Source organism: Geotrypetes seraphini, chromosome 11, assembly GCF_902459505.1.
Source record: "Geotrypetes seraphini chromosome 11, aGeoSer1.1, whole genome shotgun sequence".
NCBI lineage: Eukaryota > Metazoa > Chordata > Amphibia > Gymnophiona > Dermophiidae > Geotrypetes > Geotrypetes seraphini.
Genome location: NC_047094.1, coordinates 74,152,925 through 74,168,767, shown reverse-complemented (window position 1 = coordinate 74,168,767; position 15,843 = coordinate 74,152,925). Strand labels below are relative to the sequence as shown.

The 15,843-nt window shown below is 48.7% G+C and overlaps 1 protein-coding gene across 9 annotated transcripts in view; it reads left to right on the top strand.

Moving 5' to 3' along the window:
* Positions 1-15,843, top strand: part of LOC117345822 (ly6/PLAUR domain-containing protein 3-like) — a 92,046-nt gene that overhangs the window by 19,357 nt on the left and 56,846 nt on the right. For 7 of the 9 annotated variants that reach the window (XM_033915006.1, XM_033915004.1, XM_033915007.1 and 4 more), the window contains one exon: positions 2,095-2,190. The exons of the other annotated variants lie outside the window; for them this stretch is intronic. In XM_033915006.1, coding sequence (XP_033770897.1) covers positions 2,106-2,190 — 85 coding nt within the window. In that variant the 5' untranslated portion in view covers positions 2,095-2,105. The remainder of the gene's footprint in view (positions 1-2,094; positions 2,191-15,843) is intronic. 9 annotated transcript variants of the gene reach the window in all.

The following is a 15,843-nucleotide window of genomic DNA, read 5'->3' as shown; positions in this document are numbered from 1 at the left end:
CCGCTGCCAAAGCCTGTAAATAACTTTAACACATGCCACGGGGCTCTAACAGTGCGCATGTTGCCAACGGCTTCCTTCCTCCCCCCTCATGACATAACTTCCCATTTGATTGATGGAAGAGGAGGGAGGAGGGAAGCCGGTAGTGTCACGTGCACTGTTAGAGCCCTGCGGTGTGTGTTAAAGTTATTTACAGGCTTTGGCAGCGGCGGGAGAAAGCAGTCACTGGCCCTGTTTCGCCGATCAAGAGGGAGGGTGTTGCCGATCGCTGCAGGGGGGGGGGGGACCGGGCTGTCGCTGTCTGAAAATTTTTTTTTTGAGTGGTCTCCTTCAGTGGGCCCCCCGAACCATTTTGGGCCCTAGGCATGTGCCTACTTGGCCTAGTGGTTAATCCGGCCCTGCTTGGAAGAGTAGAGACACCCTCTAAGACTGAGGATGTAGCCTCCATCACAAATTTTTGAGACAGCTAGACTTAATGTCTTAGAGCAAACTGGAGTGATAGGAACAAGGCTTGACTCTGGTACAAATGGTTACGGAGCCAAATCCCAATGTTCTCCCTAAAGATAAAGTTATCACTTTAAATGATTGTTAACAGAATTGAGTCTTCATTACAACCTACAGTTTTGAAATTGTGCCAGTTTTCCTCACACAACTGTAAAAATGAATGAGCATGAAACTTATATAGCAGAGCTAGGAAATAAGGTAGAGAAATTAGATAAATCTGTGGGAAGTTTACAGAGCACTGCTACATCTAATATTAAAGATAGCATATTGCTTCGTGCCAAACTAGAAAAAATGGAGAATTGTATGAGAGCTAAGAACCTTCTTTTCTAAATTTCCCTATCACACACTACCTATTTCCATTGGAGCTCTCGAGAATGTATTTGCGGAAGAGTTTGCAATATACTAAAGTGGATTTCTTTTGAGCCTGATAATCTCTGTTACATTCTGAGGGCTTCTAGGGAGGTGGTAGATGAGGGGGAAATAGATAAATTATCCTCATTAGACAGTTTGGCTCTGTCTCAGTTTCTTGAGTCATCTAAGGACACAATAACAAAACATGCCACTCTGTTGGTAGTGTTCAAATCAGAACTAGAAAAGCAAGCTATTTTAAAGCTATATTTTATGAAGAAACAAGTTTTGTTTTGTGGCCAACGAGTTTCTATTTTTCCTGATGTATCTAAGCAGACTCAGTTAAAGAGGAAGCAATTCCTACTGCTTAAACCTAGGGTTTTAGCGGTGGGTGCAACCTTTTTTCTAAAATTTCCTTGTAAATGCCTTATATCATATGCAAGTGATAGATATGTGTTTCTAGACCCAGTCCAGTTAGAAGATTTTCTTAAGGATAAATCAATACAAGGAATTTATTGATTTACTTTTACAAGTCTGGGAGGACGTTTAGTTGACATTTAAAAGCATGCGCACTTAGGGTTTTGTGATCTCTGCCCCTGTGCTGCCTGCCTCCATGCCGAATTCGATTTCCGGCATGTGGCGGTTTGACTCCTGTGCTATCGCTGCTGTGCCGGGATGCCTCTTCTCACCCCCAGATCAGCAAATGCAGCAGCTGCAGGGCATTTGCTAGACCGGCCCACTTCAATAATGCGAGGTGGGCCGGCCTAGCAAAAGCCCTGAGGCTGCCCGGGCTAGCGGGTGCTGGACAGGGGGAGCAGGGAAAGGAGAAGGTCTACTGCTGGACAGGGGGATCAGGTAAGAGGTGCTGCTGGACAGGGGGGAGGTCAAAGTTAGGGAGAAGGCCTGCTGCTGGACAAGGGGGAGCAGGGAAGAGGTGCTGCTGGATAGGAGAGGTAAAATGAAGGGAGAAGGCCTGCTGCTAGACAGGGGGAGCAGTGAAGGGGTAGTGGTGGACAGCCGAGGAAAGAGAGAGACATAAAGAAAGCAAGACAGACAGACAGATAGCGGCCAAGGAGAGAGAGAGACAGACAGAAAGAAAGACACACACATCTATTCTAGCACCCGTTAATGTAACGGGCTTAAAGACTAGTGTATAAATAAAGAAATAAAGAAAAAAAGAAATGTGGACTGATTCCTATTCAGATGAGGAAGATGTTTTTTTACATTATTTGATTTCTATGATAGGATTCTAAACAATGGATCCAAGGGCATACCAGTATTCCCAGCATATCATCTGGGCTGCAGTGACCAGCTTTCTCGTGGCCGTTCTCTTCTTTCAAGGTAATGCATCCACGTATACAGTGTCACAAATACAATTTCCATACAGGGAACAGGGCAAACTACCAAATAATTCAAAATTCCCTGCTCAACTTCCTGGAAGGGAAGTTGGTGTTTGGGGCTGGGGAGGCTTAGCTTCCTTAAGCCTCTTATACAGGGCCCACTCACTGTCGCTGACAAAAAAAATATACTGTATTTTTTGCTCTATAAGATGCACCTGACTGTAAGACACACCCACCTGTAGAGGAGGAAAACCATGAAAAAAAAATTCTGAACCAAATGGTGTGCCCTGTACCCTGTCCCCCCTCTGGTGGTCTAGTGATAGGCCAGGACAGGGTACAGGGCACGTCTAATGGTAGGCACGTCTAATGGCAGCCAGCCAGCCAGAACTCCCCCCCCCTCCCCCCGGTACCTTTTTTTTTTTTTGTAATATCTCTATTAGGCAAAACCATAATGCATACAAGTACATCAGTAGCACTCTGGAAGAACCAGTGCTGAATACAACCAAACACAGAATAACAATAACAAGATGAAGTAAAGATCAAGCATAATGTACAGTATCAGAACTCAAGGCATGACCAATACAAATTTTTTGTTATGGCGAAATCTAAAGTACCCGTCCCCTGTGTACAATCTCTCCAGCAAAACAGAGAAAAGCAGTTCCCACGATCCACAAAACCCTCCCATCCCTCCCCTCATTGTATGGTAGCCACTAGTGCTGCCCGATTCACTTTGGGTGAATCGATTTGAATCGATTTAAAGTAACAAAAAATCGGCTTCCCAATTCGGCTGACCCTCGCCCCCTAAAGCAGGAGCGGCAGCGCTGCTCTTGTTGGCCGGCCGCTGCCACACCTGCTTTAGAGGGCGAGGGGGGAGGGTCAGTCGCGAAGTTCTGCTGTCTAGTTCCCCCCCGGCGTCCAGTTCCCCCCCCTTGGCATCTGGCTTCCCTGCACCCTTTTACCTTTGAAGAGTAGCCTGCACAGAAGATCGCCGCGTTAGCGATGTCTGCAAACAACTTTGGAGCTGTTTCCTCTGCCGTGGTCCAGCCCCTCCCTAGACGGCTGTCTCGATATTTTTATTATCCCCACCCGGTACCTTTCTAAAACACCCCCTCTTCAAACACCCGCCATCATATCTTGTTAAAATCATCCTGGGGGTTTAAAAAGATGTGGCAGCAGGCATGTGTGGGGAGATGTTTTAAAAAGGGGCGTGTGGCGGGGGGGATGTTTTAAATGGTACGGGGGTTAAAAAAAATACCTTCGCTCCATAAGATGCACCGAGATTTCCACCCATTTATGGGTGGAAAAAAAGTTTGTCTTATGGAGCGAAAAATACAGTACTACAAATGGGGAGAAAAGCCAAATGGCATTTGAAAAAAATACCACAACAAAAATGTGAATGGTCATAGTATGTCAAAGAGAGTCATTACAAGCCAGTGTGAATGCAAGAGACAAAAAACACTACTGGAAGGAATGTTCTGAAACATAGGCGTTGGAATGGGGGAGCCATGGCACTCCCAAAAATCAGAGCCAGGTACATGATCACCCCACTCAACCACACCCAGCCTCCACTACTGCTTCTCTAGACTAGCAGTGGCAATACAAAGATGAAGCCATCACAGGGCCGCTTCATCCATCCTCGCAATTGCTGGACCTTCACGAATCGCTGTATTTAGTTTATTTCTCGTATAAAAATTTTTTTTTATTTCTTCCGTTCAGCTGCCGGGGCAGGCCGCTCGGCCACAGCCTAGGGGCTTTGACCTTGCGGCTGTTTTTCCTCTTATGTCCCAGCCAACAACAGGCTCCAAGAAGTGTAGCCAGTGTCAGCGTGTGATTTCTCTTACGGACCCACACAGAAGGTGCCTCAAGTGCCTTGGGCCAGACCATCATCCGAAGTCATACGAGCGCTGTGCTATTCTTCAACCTCGAGCCCTTAAACGTCATCTGCTGTTATTGGAGAAGCTCTTTGGGATGGATTTGACCACTTCCTTGACTCTGAAGCCGACCTCGGTCTCACCTTCGACCAAGGTTCCTCCTGCCTCCACTGCTTCGACCTCGAGCCTCATCAGACCTTCTTCGTTTGCAGCGGCTCTTTCCTCGACAATGTCTGTTGTATCTTCCCCTGTATCCTCAGGTCAGATTGCTCAGCAGAAAGTTCCAGCGGTGGTGCTTAAGGTGCCTAAGACTTCCAAGTTGAAGCACATTTCCACTGCCTCTGTGGAACCTCCAGCCAAAGTAGGTGGTCCGGTTTCAGACACGGATCCATCCTTGCCGGCTTCTTTCCAGACCATGTTAGAGCAGCAATTCATTCAGTTCCTCACTAATATGGGACCGAAGCTTGTTACTCTAATCCAGCCTGGGCATTCTGCAGGCTCCCGCGAGGTCGAGCCTCTTCCTATGCCTCAGTCTGAGACTACACACTCTATGCAGGGAGCAGAGTCTCTGCGAGTGTCTGGTCTGGCATCTATACACGTAAAGCAAGGAGCAGATTCTTTGCAAGTGTCTCGACAGGAATCCTCATGCTCCATACAAGGAGCAGAGTCTTTGGGAGTGCATCGAGGTTCCTCCATCAAGCCTCTGGAGCTTCGATCCACAGCCTCCAGCCCCATCCATTCCTTGGTGCCATTGACTGCTTCCATCTCTGGGGTGAAGTCTCCTCGAACTTCAAGATCTGCTTCCAAGCACTGTTTCTCACCAACGTTCGAGGCCTTCATCGAGGCATACTTCTAGGCATAGCTCTTCTTCCAAAGAGCGTCCTTCTTCAACTAAGCTTCGATCTACACCTTCCAGTTCTACTAGACTCCTCGATCGAGGTCTCCACTTCCAAACCTCGAGGATTCAGTGGTTTCGATTGCTTCATCCAAGTCTCCTTATTCTTTTGATGCCTTTTTTCCGTCCGAAGCTTCATCTTCGACCCAGGTTGCCTCGACGGCCTCGAGTCCTTCTCGAGGCAAGGCATTGGTGGATCAGCTATCTTTCTCCTCTTTTTTTTGTCAGATGGCTATAGACTTGGACCTTTAATTGGATGCTGGTTCCAAATACTCTAAGGAGTATCTCAAAGTCATGCAACTTCCTCAACCTCCAGCAGAGTCACTTAAGCTTCCTCTTCACAAGCTTTTGTCTCAAACTTTTATCAGATGCCTGGAGACTCCTTATGCAATTCCAGCTGTTCCAGGCAAATTGGACTCCAGATATAAAACTCTCCATTGCAAAGGATTTGAGAATTCACAATTATCTCACCAATCCCTACTTGTAGAGTCATCCTTGAAGTCCCATCTTTCCAAGGTTTATGCTCCCGTTCCTCCTAGAAGGGAAAACTACGGACAAATTCGGACGTCGCATCTATCAAAATGCCATGATGTCCTCTAAAGTCCTTAATTACAATTTTCATTTTATCACTTATTTTGAGTGCCTCATTGCTCTTTTGCCTAAAATTTATTTAGATACTCAAAAGCACTTTGAATTTCAAGAAGTCATAACTTCTCTCTCACAACTGAGATTACATCTACTTCAGTCTTCTTACGATGCCTTTGAGTAGTCTGCCAGGGCGGCTGCTTGTTCTGTAGCAATGCGCCGCCTTTCTTGGCTTCGTACCATTGACATGGATCCTAATCTTCAGGACCGCTTGGCTAATATTCCTTGTGCAGGCAATGACCTATTCGATGAATCTATGGAGGCAGCCACCAAGAAATTGTCTGATATGAAAAATCCTTTGCTTCTATTGTCAGACCTAAGCCAAAGCCAGCTCCTGCCAAGCCTGCACGTCCTCCTCCTATTTACCAGATGCGTTTTGCTCTGAAAGCGGCTCCTTATAATCGCCCTCCTCTTAAGAAACAGCAGAATCGGAAGCAACAGAAACCTCAAACCTCTGCTGCATCTAAGGCTACACAGCCTTTTTGACTGTTTAAAACAGAGCATAACCTCCACCGTTCTGTCTCTGTCCTATCTTCCCCCTATTGGAGGTCGTCTCCATCTTTTTTACCACCGATGGGAGACAATCACATCCGACCTCTGGGTGCTATCAGTCATCAGGGAAGGATACTCTCTTCATTTTACTCAGGTTCCACCAGAGCTTCCTCCAAGAGAATATCCTTCCAGTCCATCCTAGACCGTCCTTCTTCTTTAGGAAGCTCAAGCTCTGCTTCATCTCCGTGCCATCGAACCAGTTCTTTTGGAACAGCAGAACAGGGGGTTTTACTCCCGTTATTTCCTTGTTCCGAAGAAGCCGTGTGATCTGCGACCCATTCTGGATCTTGGGGCTCTCAACAAATTTTTAGTCAAAGAAAAATTTTGCAATGTCCCTGGCATCCCTTTATCCCCTTTTAGATCAGAATGACTGGTTATGCTCTCTGGATCACAAGGAGGCATACACTCATATTCCCATTCATCCGGCCTCCCATCAATATCTCAGATTTCGGGTGGGAAATCTGCATTATCAGTACAGAGTGCGGCCTTTGGCCTGGCTTCCTCTCCCAGAGTATTCACCAAGTGCCTGGAACCATGGTCTTCAGGTTTTTCTCTACCTAGACAACTGGCTCATCAAAAATTCAATATCTCAGGGGGTTATTGTAGCGACCTAACGGACTACGTGGTTCCTACAGAGTTTGGGATTCGAAATCAACTTTCCCAAATCACAACTTCTACCCTCTCAGAATCTACAATTCATTGGAGCTGTTCTGGACACTATCCAACTCAGAGCATTCTTTCCGCAACAACGTCTGGAAGCTCTCCTTCAGCTCTGTCATATAGTGTCTTCCCACTCCTCCATCTCAGCAAGACACATGATGGTACTACTGGGTCACATGGCCTCCACAGTACACGTGATTCCTTTTGCCAGACTTCACCTCAGAATTCCTTAGTGGACCCTGGCATCTCAGTGGACGCAGGTTTGTGACCCACTTTTGACACATTGCAGTCACTCCTTCATTGAGACAGTCTCTCCGCTGTTGGATGCTCTCTTCCAATCTCTCCAGAGGCTTGCTGTTTCAAATGCCCCCCCCATCAGAAGGCCCTCACAATAGATTCCTTGACCTACGCTTGGGACGCTCATCTCGATGGTCTCCATACTCAAGGCCACTGGACCAGTACGGATCGTCAGTGTCACATCAATCTGTTGGAACTCGGAGCGATCTTCAAGGCTCTCAGTGCTTTTCAACATCTTCACGGCCAGGTAGTCCTCATTCGGACGGACAACCAAGTCACCATGTACTATGTCAACAAACAGGGAGGGATGGGATCTTCCTTTCTTTGTCAAGAAGCTCTGAAGGTTTGGGACTGGACAATCCGCCACAACACCTTCCCTCAAAGCTGTCTACATCCAAGGGGCAGAAAATTGCTTGGTGGACAACTTGAGTCGTCTTCTACAACCTCACGAATGGACACTCCATTCCTCGCCTCTTCACATTTTTTCACAGTGGGGAACGCCTCAGATAGATCTCTTTGCTGTTCCCCACAACCACAAACTGCCTCAATTCTGCTCCAGGATATATTCTTGTCATCGCCTTGAGGCAGATGCTTTTCTTCTGGAATGGACAAATCTCTTCCTGTATACATTCCCTCCATTTCCTCTCATTCTCAAGACTTGTCAGATTGAAGAATGATCATGCCACCATGATTCTGATTGCTCCTCGGTGGCCGAGACAACCTTGGTACTCCATTCTACTTCAACTCAGCAGCAGCGAGCCATACCTTCTACCAGTTTTTCCATCTCTGCTTACACAGAATCAGGGATCTCTGCTTCATCCCAACCTGCAGTCTCTACACCTGACAGCTTGGTACCTCTCAACATAACTCCTCTTCAGTTTTCTCAACCTAAAAGAGACATTTTAGAGGCTTCTAGGAAGCCTACCACTAGACAATGCTATCACCAAAAATGGACTAGATTTTCTACGTGGTGTTTTTCTCAGGATAAGGAGCCTCAACATTCCTCCTTATCTTCTGTTTTAGATTACCTTTTGCACTTATCCACCTCTGGCCTCAAGTCTACATCGATCCGAGTCCATCTCAGTGCAATTGCTGCTTTCCATCAGTCTCTTGAAGGGAAACCCCTCTCTGCTCATCCGGTGGTTTCCAGATTCATGAAAGGACTTTTCAATGTCAAACCTCCTCTCAAACCGCCTCCAGTGGTTTGGGACCTCAATGTTGTTCTTGCTCAATTGATGAAGCCTCCATTTGAACCAATGTCTATGGCTCATCTGAAGTATCTCACTTGGAAAGTGGTGTTTCTCATTGCCCTCACATCTGCTCAAAGAGTCAGTGAGCTGCAAGCTTTAGTTGCTGATCCACCTTTCACTGTGTTCCATCATGACAAGGTGGTTCTCCGTACTCATCCTAAATTTCTACCTAAAGTGGTTTCGGATTTTCATCTCAATCAATCCATTATTCTTCCAGTGTTCTTTCCAAAGCCTCATTCTCATCTTGGAGAATCAGCTTTTCATACTCTGGACTGTAAACGTGCTTTGGCCTTCTATTTGGAACGCACCAAACCACACAGAACTGCTCCTCAACTTTTTGTCTCCTTCGATCCAAATCAGTTGGGACATCCTATCTCTAAGCGTACCATCTCCAACTGGATGGCTGCTTGTATCTCCTTCTGCTATGCCCAGGCTGGATTGCCCCTACAGAGTAAAGTCGCAGCCCATAAGAATAAATGGGACACCTACGTAGGATCACTACGAAGGTCGAGTTAAAGAGTTGGGTCAGTAGCACACAGACTAAACTGGGTCGAGGCCACCAGCGTGCCTGACTTTAATAATGAATGGGACACCTACGTAGGATCACTACGAAGGTCGAGTTAAGGAGTTGGGTCATTAGCACACAGACTAAATTGGGTGGGTCAGTAGAGTGGGCAGACTTGATGGGCTATAGCCCTTTTCTGCCGTCATCTTTCTATGTTTCTATTTAAAAAATCTAGGGGGTATACAAAGACCCTGGTCCTATGATAATTTCTAAAAGGTAACTTGAGGCAAAATGTGTCTTTAACTCTTTCATTCTTCCTAAAGCATACTGGACCTAGTGTGAAAGAAATAAAGGTTACAACTCCCACAGTGTAATGGACAGAATCCTGCAATGCTGGAGTGGTGAAACTAACTAAATCTGTCTAGAAATTAAGGGAGGAATTTTAAACCAGGTGGGGTGGTTGTGTCAGAGGGCCTGTAAGCCCATTTTCAAAGGGAGACTAACCCCCTCTTCTATTAAACTGCGCTAACAGTTTGTAGCGCAGAGGGCCGTGCTGAATGGCCTGCGCTGCTCCCGATGCTCATAGGAACTCTATGAGCGGTGGGAGCAGCGTGAGCCATTCAGTCACCGTGCTGAAAACTGCTAGCGCAGTTTAACAGAAGAGGGGGTAAGGCCCCATTTAACTAAACGGCGCTAGTGGATTTTAGCATCGGGAGCCGCGCTGAATGCTGCGCGCAGCTCCTGACGCTCATTGGAACTCTAAGAGCAGTGCGGGACATTCAGCGCGGCTCCCTGCGCTAAAAACCGTTAGCATGGATTAATAAAAGGGGGCCTAAATTGCTCCTTTTATTATTTGTTTTAAGTTTGGAGCAAATTATTTAAGAAATATTAAAGCAGTCAGTTTAGAGACCCCCTTAAGGGAGTGAAAATCTGACTGTTCATCTCTTTAAGAGCAACATAACTCTTCAAAACTGAGCAGAATGGGCTCAAACGTGAAGCAGAGGAAAACCAGAGGAACTACACTTTCAGTTCAAGAAAGGGGTTCTGGAGAAATAATCCTCCAAAAATACCTCAATGCATTTCTGCAGGAGAGACAGCTGCAGCAGCTACAGTATTGGCTGATAGTGACATCTAATGGCTAGATGAGTTATACTTGGATTAATTTTTTTCTAACACAAAGGAATGTTCTAAAGAAATTAAGTAGAACTAGGACTCAAACTCACCCTCACCCGCACACCCCACCACACACCCTGGCAAAATAGATTTTACAAGATTGAACTTATTTTATTAAAGTATAAAAAGAAACAATATTCTGAACAATTGTCATTTTATAAACACAAATACTACAGAGCAAGGATCAACAAAACCTGTCTCCCCTCCCGTTCAAATATATTCTCCACTATTGAGAAAACTAAATAAGCCAAATTATTACAGAACTAGTTAGTCTTTAAGCCTGTTACATTAACGGGTGCTGGAATAGATGTGTGTGTCTGTCTGTCTTTCTTTCTCTCTCTCTCTCTCCTTGACCGCTTTCTATCTGTCTTTCTCTCTTTCTGTCTCTCTCTTTCCTCGGATGTCCACCACCACCCCTTGGCTGCTCCCCCTGTCCAGCAGCAGCCCTTCTACCTTCGTTTTACCTACCCCCTGTCCAGCAGCACCCCTTCACTTTTCCCCCTGTCCAGCAGCAGCCCTTTTCCCTTTGTTCTACCTCCCCCCTGTCCAGCAGTACTTCTTCCCTGCTTCCCCTGTCCAGCAGTAGGCCTTCTCCCTTCCTTTGACCTCCCCCCTGTCCAGCAGCAACTCTTCCCTTCTCCTGGCCAACAGTAGGCCTTCTCCCTTCGTTTTACTTATCCCCTGTCCAGCAGCACCCCTTCACTTCTCCCTCTGTCCAGCAGCAGCCCTTTTCCCTTTGTTTTACCTCCCCCGTGTCCAGCAGCACCTCTTCCCTGCTTCCCCTGTCCAGCAGTAGGCCTTCTCCCTTCCTTTGACCTCCCCCCCCTGTCCAGCATCACCACTTCCAGCAGGGAATTTTTACCAGCATGGGACACCTCGCAGCACCCACACGACACCCTCCAGCCAGCATGGAACACTTCGCAGCACACGCACGACACCCTCCAGCTGTTCCTCTAGTCGCCAGCTATCAGGAGTGAAACCACCACCACCGCCTAAATGTTGCTCGCGCTGCAAGCCGTCGCCCGCGCTGCCAGCCGTCGCAAGCCATCCCACACTCCGTCAGCCATCACAAGCCGTCCCACGTGCCGCAAGCTGTCACATGCGCCGCCAGCTGGTGCAAGCCGGCGCATGGGCCATCAGCCGCCGTGCCCCGTGAATAGAATACAGCCACGGAAAGACACAGCATGCTGTCAAGGCTCATAGCCTCCTAAGTGCGCATGCGCACTTAGAGTTTTATTATAGAGGATTCTTCACAGAAAAATCATGCTAACAGAATACCGCAGAAACACATGACAGGAATAATGTTAGGGGAGTGCAACTTGGGCCCCTGTGCAACTCAGGTCAGAGTGAGCCCTAAGCCAGCTGGAAGCTAAGGAAGCACGGCCTGGGCTTTGTGGTCCCCAGTTATGTCTAATACCACCTCTAGCAGGATACATATTTCAAATCTGCTATATTCTAATCACAAAATAGAAAATAAAATTATTTTTGCTATTTTTTGTTGTCTTGTTATTTTATTCTTCAAATCATGTTGATCTCAGACACTGGTCTCTGTTTTCTTTTGTTTTCTCTTAACTCACTTGCCAGGATTTCCTGAACATTTGACATTTCATCTTTCTCTATGCTCACCATCCATCTTCTATCTCTGTGTATGCATTGTGCCCCATGTTCAGCATCTCCCTTCTCTCAGTTTCCTATACATCCCTTTCTAGTATTTCCCCTGTGTCCATCTCCCTGCCTTCATCATCTCACCATTCTATGATCCCCTCCTCCTATGTACAGTATCACTCCCTATGCCCCCCCTGTTCTTATTCTCCCCCATGTCTATCCATCTCTCTGTGTCCATATATCACCCCCATGCAGCATTCCCCTTTTTGTCCCTGTTCCTATGCTCCCATCCATGCCTACCATTTCCCCTCTTTTTGTATATCTCCCAGTGTCTCTTACTCCTTTACACCAATGTATCTTGTACTCTCTTTCCTCCCTCCCTCCACTATGTTTAATATTTCACTCACTCTTCCTTCATCCCCTTGATTCAGCTTTTCTCTTTTCCTTTCCTTCTCTTCCTCGCTGCATGTCCTGCACCTCTCTCCTTTCCCTCTAGCCCCCATCCCATGGGTCCAACATCTCTATTGCCTCCCTTCAGTGCTCGGGTGTTGGTCTGACACCTCTCCCTTCCCTTCAGCTCCACTCCACCCACCTCATGGACCCATCACCTCTTTCCCTTCCCCCCAGACCAGCTCCAGCTGGTTCAGCAGCCCAACCAGGAAACACCCTCCCCCCTTCGTGGGTGCAGCAGCAGCCCCCACACGAGTCCAGCAGCCCCCATCCCCCTATCACGGGTCCAACATCCCTCTCCCTCCCTATTGTGGGTCTAACAGCTCCCCTCCCTCGCTCTCGATCACATGTCAAAACCGGCAGAAATCCCCCCAAACAGACTCCCTGGGTCAGCCCCTTTGTGCCTCCCAGGGCAGGCCTACTAGCCTCTTAGAAGCTTCGTAGGAGAAAGAGGCAACATACGCAGGGCTGCTCCAGAACCTTCTTCCTGCCAAGTCCCTCCTGCTGTAACTTCCAGCAAAACCTCTGCAATGTTTGCTTGCAAAAGGAAAAAACTGAAGGGGGCGCTATACTCCACTGCTATAGAAACTAAATCTAAAGGTCAACTAGAGTTGGGCTATTTAGCATAACTTGCTGTTCTGTTTCATCCACTCTAGATTATGCACAAATGGTGTTCAATCTTAACTTGCAAACCGGGGTTTTGCAGAAGTTACACTTGCATCTTTCAGGACCTCCCACATAACAGCGGTGTTTCTGATCTGATCATCTTTATTTTTCTTATTTCTCCATTTATTTTTGATGAAAGTTTGACTTTTTTGGTGGCTTCGGTGCCCTAAGACCACATATTTAGGGGATATCTACCTGGGAAATGATGCAGGTTCTGTAGAGCCGGACTTCAGCTTCCCAGGGTAAACCTTTGGGTGGACCTGTGGGTCCAGCCTGATGTGTGTCACTTCAGAGCTAGGGATCTATTCCCCTGGGAGCCAGCTTGCCTTCCGATTCTTTTTTTTTTTCTTCAAATTATCTTTATTAACAACTGCAAAAGAACATACAACCATGAGCAGAAGAATCATAAAACAGAGCAGCCAGAAAACAGCACGGGAGACTATGACAACAAATGTTGCTCAGTACAAAAAACCCCATGGGTAGATGACCATCGCAATTGACATTTTGAGATATCAAACCCCTCCAAACAAACACACGTAAACCCCAAGCTCTCACCGCAAACCACAACAAGCACTCCGCACTCTAACCTCTAGACATCCAAACACCCAAATGCTCACCCCCTCATACACACAGGTGCAGCTACCCTGTGAAAAAACAGAGAGAGAGCATCAGCTCCCTCTAGAAGAAAAATCAAGGTAAGGATTCCGTGCCCGCTTTCTCCAAGCTGGAACAGACCCTCAACGCTCGCTGCCACAGATCTCGATAGCAACGATGGGCCAGAGTCCCAGACCTAGGGACACGTTGAAGCTCATACCGTCCCACCTCAACCAAACGAGCCAGCCATTGCGGAAAGGATGCCACAGAGTCGTCCACCCAATGCTGCAACAGGAGCTTTTTTACCACCAAGACAGCCATGTAGAGAACCTTGCATTGAGGAAGCGTGAGCCCCCCCTCAATCAACTCACGTTGATCTCCCAAGAGCAGAAAACCATAAGACCATGGCACAGCTCGTTGAAGAATGTGCTCCAAAAAAGGAAGAGCTTGCAGCCATAATTCAGAAGAAGGGCATTCCAAAAAATGGTGTGTAAGGGTGCCTAAGAAATGATTGCATTTGGTACAAACTGCATCCTCCCAAAGGCCCATACGAGCTCCCTGAGCCCGAGAAATATAAGCCCGATGCAGGATTTTAAATTGCATTTCCCTAAAATCCGTGGAACCCCCCAAGGCGTGCACAGTGGCAAAGAGATCAAGAAAGGCCTTACGTTCCAGGGTAGTGCCAAGCTCTGATTGCCACTGGGAAGCCAGTCGATCAATAGATCCCAGGTCCGATGCGTTCTTCAGAATCCGATACCAGGTAGCTAATTTGTTAGAAGTAGGAGATACCTGAAAAAACTGGACATCCAAGGGACCACAGAGCCAAGCATCCCCCCAGCGATGGTCAAGGGACAAGTAATAATGCCGGACCTGAAGGTAAGCCCAGAAGTGAGTCCGAGGCAGTTGCCAGTGAGTCTGCAGCTGGGCAAAAGAAGGAAAATGACCCCCCCCCCCCCCACTGTAAGGATATCATGAAGAGTTCTGCCCCCTCTCTGCTCCCATTGCTGAAACCAGGCGTGGCCCACTCCCGGTGGAAAGTCAGTATTTCCATACAACTGTAACAAAAGGGAAACTGCCAGAGTTTTCCCCTGCCGACACCGCCACCTCCGCCACGCACGCCGCACTGGTAAAAGATACGCAAACTTAACCCCTCCTCCCGGTATATGCGACAACGGGGTGTGCAGAAGGGACAGGACCTAGTGTGGAGCACACCAGGACTCTACCCATCCCTGGGAAGAGAATTCATAACAACCCGACCATCCTTCATGAATAAAGCGAAACAGAGCGGCGACATTATAATATCGAAGATCAGGAAGGTTCAAACCACCCCTATATTTATCCAAAGCCAAAGTGGCATAGCTAATCCTGGCCCGCTTATGACGCCAAATGAAAGAGGAGATAATTGAACGAAACAGATGCACCTCTTTATCAGTACCGTATTTTCGCGGATATAACGCGCGCGTTATACGTGATTTTACGTACCGCGCATACCCCTCGCGCGTTATATGCCTGAGCGCGGTATACAAAAGTTTTTAAACATAGTTCCCACCCCGCCCGACGCCCGATTCACCCCCCCAGCAGGACCGCTCGCACCCCCACCCCGAACGACCGCTCGCACGTGCTCCCACCCGCACCCGCATCCACGATCGGAGCAAGAGGGAGCCCAAGCCCTCTTGCCCGGCCGACTCCCCGACGTCCGATACATCCCCCCCCCGGCAGGACCACTCGCACCCTCACCCCGAAGGACCGCCGACTCCCCAACAATATCGGGCCAGGAGGGAGCCCAAACCCTCCTGGCCACGGCGACCCCCTAACCCCACCCCGCACTACATTACGGGCAGGAGGGATCCCAGGCCCTCCTGCCCTCGACGCAAACCCCCTCCCCCCAACGACCGCCCCCCCCCAAGAACCTCCGCCCGTCCCCCAGCCGACCCGCGACCCCCCTGGCCGACCCCCACGACACCCCCACCCGCCTTCCCCGTACTTTGTGTAGTTGGGCCAGAAGGGAGCCCAAACCCTCCTGGCCACGGCGACCCCCTAACCCCACCCCGCACTACATTACGGGCAGGAGGGATCCCAGGCCCTCCTGCCCTCGACGCAAACCCCCCTCCCTCCAACGACCGCCCCCCCCCCCAAGAACCTCCGACCGCCCCCCCAGCCGACCCGCGACCCCCCTGGCCGACCCCCACGACCCCCCCACCCCCCTTCCCCGTACCTTTGGAAGTTGGCCGGACAGACGGGAGCCAGACCCGCCTGTCAGGCAGGCAGCCAACGAAGGAATGAGGCCGGATTGGCCCATCCGTCCTAAAGCTCCGCCTACTGGTGGGGCCTAAGGCGCGTGGGCCAATCAGAATAGGCCCTGGAGCCTTAGGTCCCACCTGGGGGCGCGGCCTGAGGCACATGGGCCAAACCCGACCATGTGTCTCAGGCCGCGCCCCCAGGTGGGACCTAAGGCTCCAGGGCCTATTCTGATTGGCCCACGCGCCTTAGG